Raw genomic sequence first — 13,130 nt, 5'->3', positions numbered from 1 at the left:
TATCCCACATGAAAAAGGTTTAAAGAAAGACAATGAGGCTGCACTGCTTCATCTGCACAGGTTATACAGCAGCCAGTGGTGCCACAGCTGCTCTTTGCCTGTTAACAGATAACTGCAACTTAACGAACAATTCTTATTTAATCATATGTACATAGTGCCATATACTATATACACCTTCACCTTTTGTGCTCACAAGCAATTATCTTCTGCTGCTAACACGTAGGATTTTACAAGAGGATGCCTCAGATCATTTTAGTTTAATCAGCAGTCCTTTCTATTATTTCTAGAACTGAACCACATCTCCAAGCTCATCTGGTGGTACTGCAGGTTTCACAGTAGCATCTCAGACAAAAGGTACAAGTTCCCTTGAATAACAGCTCATTTGTAAGATATCCTCTAGCTTCCAATTTGCACACACATTCATTTTACACTACCTTAGAGTTAAAAACAGCCCAACAACATAATAAAGGGTAATCAGAAGTTAAATGCATAGAACAATAAACACTACTGAAACCATGTCAACCCAGAAAAGCATCAAAAAGGCAGGGAACAAAAAGGAAAAAAAATAAAAAGCAGTGAAATTAGGTTAAAAAAAGTGGCAGAAGCTCTATGGGATTATTTTTTTAAAACAGAGCCTCAAACACAGTCACATTCTGTAACCCACCTGGTTATATTTTACAAATGGGGTGCAAAATCCAGTTAGCTTTAGTGTGAGGCAGTCTCTGCACCTGTGAAAATTAATGGTAACACTCCATGACATTAACTAGAACAAAATCAGGCCATATGAGTCCCCTCTGACTTTTCTATAATGCATAATATTACTGCATTCTGCTTTATACTCTGCATTTCTGAGTTGATAGTACGCTTGCATGATTAAGATACAAAGCTAATAAATGTTTAAATTCAAATATTACTACAAACTAGAGACGAGTCAGATAAAACCAGAGATTTTTTATTGCACAAAATAAATTATATAGAAACAATGCAACAAAACGACTCGTATTGTAGGCTGCACAACAGATGTTACAACATGAATATATTTATTGCTTTGAGAAAGGAGCAATTCAGTGCTAGTAAGCAGATTAGTTATACTTCTTGCTCATCTAGATTTTTCACAAAATTAATCCAACTGGGCTAGAGGCATCTTGCAGCATACGGGTCAGGCCAAATTGTCATTTGTTATCAGCCATTATAAAGGTGCTGTAAAACCTTCTTGACATTAGCATGAAGCACTCAATGCAACATCACCAGTACTGAGCCATACAGGTAGTTCATTATTAGAAATATCATTACATACCAGGTAAATTGACACACAAAGTTCTAAAGGCCCATTTACAGGGTTTGCATGAGCTGTTTTTTGAAAATAAATCTTGCTTACAAATGTTGATGCAGCTTTGCACAGGCACGCTTTGCTCTACATCAAGAGGCACGACCACGAGGTTTTGCCAAAAAACCCCCAAGTACCAGCACTTCCCTTACCTAACTGTAAAACTGCTCACTAGTGCCGACAATTACAGGTGTCTTATAATTTTTTCCAGGGCCACACTCAGCTTCTAAGACTAAACACCCCCCCACATTCCTTTGGTAGAACTGGGTGAAATTTACAGTGCTTTTTAAAATACTTCAAAACACAACATATTTGGTTCTTCAAAAGATACAAGCCTGCAATATTGCTATTGCACTCAGATCAAATGGATTTAAGTTTTTCAACTGCTACTTCGTGGACCCTGAGATGTCAACCCTAATGAATTAATACAGAAATTAGCTCTTAACAAAAATTATAAAAACAGACAGTGTTCATACAATAAACCAAACACATCAAATGCTGATCAACTGCAAATCTTTGTGTAGCATGCATACAAATAAGAGAATGCCATTTCAAATGTTCATACTCCAAGTGAATTTCTCCCCCAGTTTGAAAAGGACACAAGTATTTAGTCAGCTGAGTTCCTAACAATGAGTTCTACTGCTAGTGTACACACTCAGTGTTGCAAAACTTTTTTACCTGTGTGGTTAATATAACAATAAATTTAAACAATACTGGCCACCCATGAAAGGAAATGAAGTGAGAAAGTGGGAAGTCTGGGTCATTTCAAGTCTTAGCTACAAGGACAATTGAAGAAAACCGCTCCACTGAGGTCAAGCTGAACTGAGCAACACAGAGTTAGCCCACAGAGTATATCCCTGTAGAATTCCACTGAAATAAGTAAATAGATTTTGGATTGTACACTAATAACTACAAACAAATATGGTTGCCACTCCTTACTGTACTTTAATAAAATTCTTTGCTTTACTGTTTTTTTTCCCCTGAAGCTGTGTTAATGTATTATGATGAATCAAAACACAGTTAAAAGTGAGGTTTCAAAGAGCTGCAAAATATTACAAGAAATTAATTATTCTAAATTTTAAAAACGTTAAATTCTCAAAAACTTTTGTGATGCAATTATGTTTCATGAATGTACCCAGCAGTAGTTTCCTCTGTAGGAAAGTATTAAACTCGACTAATCTTGCACTCTTTTTCATCCAGGAGAGTGTTTTTTAAACGCTGTAAGTAAAATTCTGTCATCGTTTTATAAAAATGTTTGTAAGCACAGTATATTCAACTAAATAACCAAATATACCCTGAAATGTCCATTAAAACATATACATCACAAAAAACGAGTAGCATTTTTTATACCTATTATGAAGTAGAAAAGTTATAAGGCAGGATGAAGCTAATATCGAAGATGAAAAACAGCACCACCAGCCTAAGTTTTGCAATTAGCTTTCTGCTCAGACACAAAATATATTATCATAGTCAGATACAGTTGATTAAGGTGAGAAATGCATTTAGCCCAGCTGTACTAACTATACAGCTTCACACAGAATAAACAAGATTCCATAAATCAACAGAAAATGCATTTGAGCACAAAAAATAAAAATATGTAAGTGATTCTCTAAGCAGCATTTTGTTTTCTTTTTTTTTTCAAAACATTAACATAGATAGATATTGGACTGATTAAATATCTACAAGTGCTTTTCCTTTACAAAAATACATATATTCTTAATAGTAGGATAGACTGTCATTAACAATGACCTGTGTTTTTTTTCACTTCAATTTGAATGATTTATAAGCTAAATTTTACAACCACAAAAAGGTTTATTTGTAATATGATGTTATCACTTTTGACAAAAAGCTTAAAACATTTTATATTTTAAAACAAATTAGCAACATAAGATCACAATATGTTCTATGAGCTCCTAAGTACTGTGAGGGCTGCTTATTAAAAACTGGTAACTACTGATCAAATGCAAGGAAGCATTAGAACATTATTACTGCTCACCATAGGCTCCTTTCTTATCATAACTTGGATCACAGCTTGTATAAGGACACTTAAGCCCCCACCCCCAAAAAATCCATTGAGGATAACTCTATATCATCTATTCAGTAGCCTGGAACATCCAACAATTCAGGCTTTGCATTAATTTAAAAAAATGCAAAATATTTTTCTTTCAATAGTTAAGTCTGCAATAAGGGAAAAAATGATGCATTGCTTCATATCTATGCTAAGAAGCTTGTATTTGAAGAAAAAACTATGATCAGTAAGTATTTAGAATGAAATCTTTCAGCCAGCTAAACAATTAAATTGACCGATTACTTTCCAGTTTAGCTAATCACTATCCTGGAAATCAAGATATTTGGATTTCTTTATTCTCTCTGCTTTATACTGCACAAGTATTAGCACGTCTTGCTAATCAATGGTCTCACATCAAGGACAGCAATACCATTTGCTAAAAAAATAGTTATAAAAATCTGTAAAACATACTTAATATCTTCTCATTATCCTCCAAGTCTGTCCTTTCGACCCTCCAAAATATCACTGAAATACAACTAGAAACCCCAAAAGTAGCTTGGTGACTATTTTGTGCTTTGGAAGGTTTACAGGATTGACAGCACACTGAAGTTTTTGTTAGTTCACAGGCCAGGTATAGCAGACACATCAGTAATGCAAGCCTTTGTGCTTTTCTCTGGGAACATGAGCTAGGACTCAAAGAGCTACTCTATGTCTGTTAACCTTTATGCTATTCCTGTTGTGTTTCTCTTTTTCTATTTTGCGCTGGAAACTGCTAGGTGTGCCTAACCCTTCAGCTTGGTGACACAGACAACTACCACTGGTTCAGTTCTGCTTGATTGATTCCAGGTGTACCTCCTGACCACTGCACTCCAGGAAAGTGTCGATGCCATATTCCAAGTCAGTTTCTGAGTGGCTTTACCTTTGGTATTAAATGGGTCCCCTAAAACTATTAGGCAACCAGATTATTCATAAAAGTAGTTTATTTAAAAAAAACACTTGTTTTTTCTGAACAAACTAAATATCTGACAACAAAGACTAACTTTAAATTGATTAGTGTGTGGTATTTTTCAGTAAAAAGGGAACATGTTTCATTTTACTGTATCGATATTCAGGAGACAACAGGAACAATACCTACCATACTCAATATTAATACAAAACTGAATTTTAGGAATAGAATACTATCATAAAATATGGGCCTTGCACTTTGATAATAAATATCTTCACTACAACTTCACTTGTAATAAAAACCTCAGTATGTTAACTAGCAGCAAAATGTTATACTGTTGCAGTGATTTTGTGTATTGTATAGCAAGCTTTCCTCAACTCTTACATTGCTTTCCACTCACTATCACTATCCACAAGAAAAAAGGAAAATGCACAATAGCTACTTCTGTTCACCTCATCCTGTCAACTGTCAACCACGTTAGAAACATTTCCTAAAAATACACATAGAAGTTCTAGTATGAACTTCAAAGAAAAGTATGCATAATGGTTCAGAAAAACAAGCAACGTCAAACCAATGCCTCTCTTTGGTTAAAATTAATGTAATGGCAAAAACTTCCACTTGTAGACATCTTTCATTCCAGAATTCTCCTCTCTTCTGAGCTTATAGAACGTGGTCTCCTTCTGCAAGTGCAAAAGATGGCCTAGACATTTCTACCCATCTACAGAGCTCCTCCGTTTCACTAGCACACTCCAGAATCATACAGACCTAAATTGCTCACTAGAGAATGAAACCATGGCCTTGTTCAACTGTAGTAGCAAGCTACCTGAATTCAAAAGATTTATGGCACGTACCTTGGATGGAAGAATCTGTCAGGAATTCATTAATTAATCAAATTCCTATTCTGGAATCTAATGCTTTAATTTGCTCTACAAACAGTGTAGACAGTAGTTAGACAATCAACAGGTAAGTCTGCTTTTGAAGAAAAATATATTAACATTACAAGATCATCTGTTGGAGGACACTCCTACAATGGATGTTTCAGCTGAGGTCTGAAGGTCAGACAATCCCTATGGTACAAAATTAGCAGTAAATGTGCAGTTGCAAGCTTTTCACATTTCCTTTAGGGTGAATCAATCCCCTCATGTCTTGGAATTCATCGTGGAGCACACTCCAGCAGACTGCAATCCTTACTCAAACAAGTGTCTTTAGCTCAACCCCTTGTGGAAGTATGACCTTGTTCAAACTGGCTATACAGGATTCAAAATGCAGAACTGTGAAAACTGCTGAAATCTGTGAGAGCTGCCTGATGAATGAAACCTGTGAGCTGACACCTCATGTGTGATTTTGCCTTTATAATTCCTCAGTGTTTTTACTTGGGGGGTATGAAATGGGGTGGGATATGGGAAAGGGCAAAAGATGTGTAATGACCTAGAATTAGAGGACAGAAGGTGCCTGCTTAGACATTTTAACTGAGAGAAATAATAAGATAACAAAGCATGAAGTAAAATGAGAGGGGAATATGCTGCATGATATACGCATTTTCGTAGGAAGTAAAGAGATGCCTTCAACCTGCCAGATTAAGTGAAGAAACTGGACTAAGCTCCTGGATAGGCATGTAAGTCTTAACGCCTTGGCACTTTTCCAGGATAAAAATAAGTTTGATCAGTGCATGTAATTGACCAGTATTTTATGTAGCCCCTCTATACACAAGGCTCAATCTGTTTATTTTGAGATTTAGGATTGGCTTTGAACAGCTATCTGTTCTCTAGTATTTCTATCAGACACAGTATCTGGCTGAGCTGGATGCTATTCCTTTCGTTGCAGCTCCTCTCAAAAATGTTTTTTTCTGGGGTGTGAATGCCTCTTCTTGTCTTCAGTTACATGAGAACATAAAAAAACTCCACAAATAATAAAGCTCAGTAATTGGTTCAATTAAAGGACTAAACCCTGGCCTATTTTGTTATTTTAGAAAGCAGCAGAAAAGGAAAAACAGTTTATGTCTCTCCCAAGGTCATGTGTAACAGTTATACACGGGAGACATGAGATGAAACTCTGGACCATTACTTTGTCTGCAGCAGAGAATAAGAGCCTAGCTTCTATCTAAATGGAATGGGATCAATCTCTTTTCTCCTGCAGCTGCACTAGAACTGTTTTCAATAACAGAAAAGTCAAGTCATATTGCTGGAACCTATAGAGGAAAACAGACCAAGATCCAGATTCAAGTGTCCCTTATGCAGAAAATTGAATATTTTCAATATAAAAGTATTTTTTCATATAATTTCTACTGAGATAGGGTTTAATTTATCTAAAATGACACATTTCTTTTTATGCTTTTTTCCCCTGAAAGCTTCTCAATACAGCATGTTTATGAAATATTCTTGCTGAAAACATTAAGACCATAGATAAAATACAGAAGCAAATATTACCCTGTCAAATGCAAATAATGGGCTGAAAAGGTATTCTGTATTAATAATCAGGCACTTTGTTTTGTATAACATTTTTAGTACAGTAAAAATAATACTTTTATAATTTTTTTTGCATAATAACTGCAAGCTAGCTGAGTATGCACAATATACTTACAGCATTGCATACTCCTCGGACCCAAATCCCAGGTTTCAAGTGAGCAGTACCTACTATAGTGATGAGTCACTTAAGTTATTGTAGTAATCTTATTTGGTATTTAAAAGGAAAAAAAAAGTTTATAGGACTAGGCCTTTAGCTACTGGCAGTGTAGTAATGCATGATGGAAGATACATTTCTTGATTAATCATCTAATTCCATATTGTTTGAGATGTTATAGGACCTTGTCTGTAAATTCTAGCTTACAGCTTGTTACTAGATAAATGCAGCAATCAGCTACCCTGAACAAAAAGTTGCTTATGACTTTCATTAATGAGTTTTTCAGTTTAAGGGAAAAACAAAGCAGCACCAAATGTGCTAAATAAGAGACAGCAAGGTTAGGTAGCAGTGTGGAATTTTTTAGGTCTTATCCCTCTGCAGTTAGATATTTCTGATATGGGAAAGCCATAGAAACACAGTGGCAGCAACACTTACTTTATATTCCTATGCTTTACAAGCATGCAGTGGTGACACTTTGTCATGGAATGCTCAGACTCTATCCAGGCATCTGCTCTAGGATGGCATATGGTGCAGTCTGAAGGGAATGCTTAGGTACTCATTTCACTTTACCCCATCTTTGGCACACAGGAATCTGCACATGCATTCTCATATTCCTATGGTGCTCAGATAGTCTTAATTGGCACAAATTAATTAAATATGCATATCTGTAGACACATGGCACATATGTACTATATGGGAGAGAAATTTCCCGTAAGGAAGGCAATGCCTGTGCTATACAAGTTGCCCAGTTAAGATATGTATTTCACTGGCACTTCACTGTTATAAAAACTATTAAACTGCAGCAGCACTCGGGCACTGTGCCATCAAATCAGAAATGCATAAAGTGTGGGTGGTTAGCTCATATGCATTTAATGCCACCATTCTTAGCTGGGAACATTGGTTCAGATCTGTCAGTATTTTCCATGCTTAAAATGAAGATTTGCCTTCTGTAATCTAGTTTTAACTTGCGTCAAGAAAATACCATGAGTTAAACCAATGTCCAATTCTGATCGAGAGAATTCATGGTTCTCTGAATTATGAATACAGAAAGCTATCAAACAGTCAAAGAAAGCTTCTATTAGGTGCCTTTCCAAAGCCAACACAAAACAGTGCTATTACAGGGGTCCTGTTAGGTGGATGGATTAAAAATGATGCATTCTTGTCTTTTTAAAACAAGTCTGTTCAAATTTGTCAAAACAGCAAGCTCAATTGCTGAGAAAAAAACTGTGCCCTGAACCAAGCAGAAATTATGCTTAAGCATCCTACCATTAGCTTTGTGATAAACTGAAACAGATGTTTTGTGTCAAGTGAATCTACAGTGAAAATTCTGGTATAAAAACAGGGGAAATATATAAAAACTGTAAGGTGTCATTTCTATGTGCATGTAAATATTTACAAATAATATCCTATTTCAACTGTACAAAACAACTATGTATACTAAAGAGAAAAATGATTTGCAATCAGAATGCATGCTTTGCTCTTCCAAGCTGCTCCATGAGGAGGACCTCTATATACAGAAAGAATCTATTTTTCCCCACAGGCTCTGCAGAGAAGGGCCCTGCCTTCATGGAAAATCTTCTTTCTGTCAAGTAGCACATCACAGACTAGGTGGGCAAAAAGATGACTGCTCCCTGCAGCCAGTACATGCACCCCTTCCCATGAACATGTGCCTGTATCAGCCAGCACACTGCCTGCAGAAAGGGGCAGAAGCTTCCTTAACATTTCGCTTCCCCAGTCCCACTGGCACCTGCACAATATGTGCAAACTTGACCTGCAATAGCAGGTTTCCTAAACAGACTGCTACTGACAGCATCTTTATTTCTGTGTTGTCATATGGGCTTTGGCGTGCAGTGGTAGAATTCAACCCGCCTATGTATTCCTAAAGTCATCAATGTTAGAACCCCTAACAACATTAAAGGGGCTAGATTTAATCCACAACATGCTTATTTCTCCTACAGAACTTACTAATGTACAGGGACATACACTAACAAAAGATTTACAGCCTTGCATCCATCTTTTATACTTGATCCCAAGAAAGAATTTTCACTTTGTCTAAGAACGACCAGTTCACTCTACAGTAGCTTCTGAAAAATTAATTTGGTTCCTTTTTGCTGTATGCAAAAGGCATAAAGAAAGTAAATAGCTATCTACAACACTAGCAGGCATCTATTAAATAGAAATTACATAAAGTTACTGAACTATAAGTATCTCCAGAGAACCTGAAGAGAAAAACTCAACTAACTATTAAGCAGAGTAAAGACAATGGAAGACTACAGAAAACATACACATTGCTATGCTCCCTGCAACATTACCAAAAAACCCAATAAAATTTCCATACTAGAACCATTATGCTTACAATATCTAAGGCAACAATCACTTTTTATCCAGCACTACCAGGTCTTAGGAAAAAAGACGACCTGAACAATTATATTGGTCAGACTGCTTATCTTCAGTATTGCATTACCTCTAATTTTATGGAAATAGTTTTATGATGTGACTTTAACTAATGAAAATTTCTGTAATGAATTCTAAACTCCAGATAGTTGCAAGAGGTACAATATGTAATTAAAGCTATATATTATTTTTGTTTTCGCATACTATAGACCTCCATCCAATCTTAAAAGGAAATGCTTATTATGAGAGGTAATAATTATGTAAAATTTTGCCTTGCTTGTAATTTTGTAGTGAAATTTATTTGTTCCATAGACATTTATATTATTTTAGCTTCATTTTTGTGGAAGCTTAATTAGAAGAAATGTAATCTGACCAGAAGCCATTTTCCAAAAATAGGTAGTATCCCAAATTCCAATCTTCAGGGAAACCATAGAAAAGTGCAATCACAAAGGCTGCAATGCTTTTAAGCAATATTAGTAGAATCTATTTAGAAGATTTAAAATTACTATTTTGAATTATCATGTTCTACACCTCTTGTTAAGTGTAATTAATCTTCATTCACTGCAAAAGGACTGTTGCACGCTCATGAGTGAGCTATACCTGGACCCATGAGAACCTTATCAAGAAAAAGGTAGTGGCCCAACCACCACATTTCTAAATATATTTTCTATACAAAATATTGTCAAGGTATAATCCTTAGTTATTTTTACAGTACTCTATGATTTAAACAACAATATTCAGTAAAATAGTAAGTGTGTGAAACTGCAACACCACATGGAATGAGCACTCTGCCATTTTGCTAATGTAATCAATATTAGGACCAGAAAAATTTTCTAACACGCAAGCAAAAATATTCCATAGTTTTTGAATCTTGACTGTACACTTCATGATTTTGGCTATGATTTGCAGCACACCCTTAAGATACACGAATATCTTATGCACATTTCAGTAGCAGAATGGCACTTGGCTTGCTCTAATAGAAACAACAGAGATGCAACTGACACTTTTAAGAAAGACAATGTCCTTATTTGCATGCTGAAAATCTGGCTGTGTCCCCCCAATCCAGGCACATCCATTCATTGTGCAATCTGTCGATGGGTAAACAAATAGTGCAGGATTCATCTCAGTGGGATCTGGCCCTTTGGTCTAACCGAAGTCAATTCTAGGTCGATACTGAAGTACCATGGGGTAAGACTGAAAACAAAAGCAAGGGGAAAACAACAACAAGAACAGAGAAAGCATGAAGACATAATTCATAAAGAAAATGCAATTAAAAACTGCCTTAAGAATAGCCAAAGTTTATCCCTAAGATACAAATATATGACAGTTTTATTTATATGAAACGATTCCATACAACAGTTAAATACATACCCGTACCTCAAATCTATTAGCTATTTGTCATTGATACAAAATTTCTCTATCTGCTTTCATATATTTCAATATTTATATTTTATTACATATATACTTGGAGTGCTCAAACAACTCTTACTTCTGTGTTGCTGTGCTTGATAAAAATCAATCTTGAAATTTTTTACTTTCTAAACTGAAGTATATTTACAGGTGATGTACTTTGTTTGAATTTTTATATTTACAGAGGTTCCATAGCTATACTATAAAAAAAAAAAGACGTCAAATTGGTGTCAGCTGATTTTCTGAGAGAAGATGGCTAACTTTTCCCCCAAATCCAAACTCCTTAATCTCAGATCTAGTGATACATTTTTATTAGTTTCTACTGAAAAAAAAAAAAGGCAAATAAATTACTTCTTGGATCCCTGAATTGGACAAAACTTTTGCGAAACGAAAGGCAACACTGGGTGGGTTTCCCAAAAGGGCTGTAGAACACCTGGGCACTTGTTGCTCAAAGTGTCGTCTTACTAAATGTCTTATTATTTCAGCCTGTTCATTTAAGTCTAAAGTTTTCCTCTTAACTTCAATAGGGTACTGGATGTTTTCTATAGCATATAACCCCGGAAAATCTCATTGGCTCAGCAGCTGTATGGGCTTAAATACCTCTCTGCCACAGAACAGAGGAATAAAGCTAATTTAAAGTTTTTTTAATTGCAAATTTGGAAGTGCACAGAATTATTACAGAAGCTATCAATGAAACCAGAAATATTTTGCTGCATTCAAATGCAACAGAGATGAAGAAACAGAGATATAGCTTCAGAGACCTATATGGGTTAATAAACTTCCCATGCCATGGGAGTGAAATCACGAGAAATAAATGTGATCACATTTGCAGGGGATTTACAAACTGGAGTGTAGAGAAATCACAACCTAAACCAAGAGGTATTAACAGTATCAGGAGTATTTAGGAGAGAAGACAGGGAGCACCATGTGTAGGTCTGCATGTGCAATTAACAAACTTTTATCTGTAGTACCATAAACTACTTGTCTTTGATTATTTTTTTATTTGCACAGGATATGACTACCATATTATTTAAATGCTATTTTACACGGTTTTCACCTTGATTATATAAATTGTCTCTAGAAGTACGCAAATCATACTGGAAATGCACACAGGCAGAGACAGAGCAGTCACCTCACTGAATTGCCAAGTAAACCAGTGAGGCTCAGTGTCTTTGCAAACAAAATTCCAAAAGTGTACAAATAAAATGCACTACGCTGGAACAATTCTAATTACTGAAGTAAACATGAGTATAGTAGGCTGCTCCCATTGGTAGTAGGCAGTGACCCTCTATCACTTGCTTTAATTTTTTACTCATGCAAAAATATTATTTCAAACTTGCAAAGTAATTAGAATGAAGTTCAAATAAAAATTTTCAATGAGGAAACTGAAATATCATTTCAAATAGGTATGAACCAGATTGGTCAATGAAACTTAGAAATCAGCTTCAGTTTGCAGGTTCTGTAGGTTTTGTTTTGTTATATAGTCTAGAGATTAAGGCATTATTCCATTTCTAATTTTAAAATATGTGAAAGAAATATAGTTTACAAAAATCTAACATTTCTTTACTCCATTAAAAAGGACATATGAATTCCCATAAAGAGATGAAACCAATGTTGTCTCCTTTGATTCACATTCTTCAGTTCTGATTCCTTGTCAGTGACTGCCCAACGCTGTTTAGTTAGAAGGATGAGATAGGAAGAGGTAGATAATCCTTTGAGACTGATATGAATATCACCCTACACAAGGGTATCTCTCCATTAAAAAAAAACAAAACAGCCTAATGTAAAGTAAAAGAAACTCCTAAACCTTTTGAATGGACTGTGTTTATTCATTCAATAAAGCTTGCACTGAGGGAACGAAAATGCTCAGGCCTCGCTCACAGAGTTTTAGCACTTCTTAGTGAGGAATTATAAAAACTCCACAAATTGAATTCCAATTGAAGTGCTGACAGGACCTTAATGACTGTAATATGTACAGTCGTGAGTGCCTCTTACCTGATAAAAAGTGCCATCCTGTGAGCAGACTTGCGAAGATGAGCAGTTCTGACACCGAAACTGCGAAGGAGATGATTTTCTGATCAGATAAGAGGCATTCACAGCTGGACATACACATTTACCATTTAGTGAATTCATTTTTTTTTTTTAATTTTCAAATTTAAAGCTCACAATTAACTTATTTATTTAAAAATAGGAAAGACTTCTCTAATGAATAAATGGACATTTTCCCTTTACTTGTCTAGCTCATGTAAGGTCCATAGGTATACCAGTAAAAGCTCATGGTCAATAGTACCAAAGATGTATATAACAGACTTATTTGATCTTCATTCAGAAGAAGACGTTGTTAATTAATTACCATTGCAACTTCATTAAGGAAAAAAAAATCATAAAAGCCTATATATTACTGGATTTATTACCAGCACAGTTTA

At 35.4% G+C, this 13,130-nt stretch overlaps 1 protein-coding gene across 4 annotated transcripts in view; it reads right to left on the bottom strand.

The window, feature by feature from the left end:
• Positions 1–931: 931 nt before the first annotated feature.
• Positions 932–13,130, bottom strand: part of PCGF5 (polycomb group ring finger 5) — a 65,295-nt gene continuing 53,096 nt past the window's right edge. For 3 of the 4 annotated variants that reach the window (XM_064662879.1, XM_064662878.1, XM_064662880.1), the window contains 2 exons: positions 12,700–12,759; positions 932–10,488 (listed from right to left, as the gene is read on the bottom strand). In XM_064662879.1, coding sequence (XP_064518949.1) covers positions 10,441–10,488; positions 12,700–12,759 — 108 coding nt within the window. In that variant the 3' untranslated portion in view covers positions 932–10,440. The remainder of the gene's footprint in view (positions 10,489–12,699; positions 12,760–13,130) is intronic. The other variant, XM_064662881.1, reaches the window with a different exon arrangement.

The sequence above is a fragment of the Pseudopipra pipra genome, chromosome 8, assembly GCF_036250125.1.
Source record: "Pseudopipra pipra isolate bDixPip1 chromosome 8, bDixPip1.hap1, whole genome shotgun sequence".
Taxonomy (NCBI): Eukaryota; Metazoa; Chordata; class Aves; order Passeriformes; family Pipridae; genus Pseudopipra; species Pseudopipra pipra.
The sequence above is the reverse complement of the archived record's forward strand: the minus strand, read 5'-3'. Positions and strand labels throughout refer to the sequence as shown.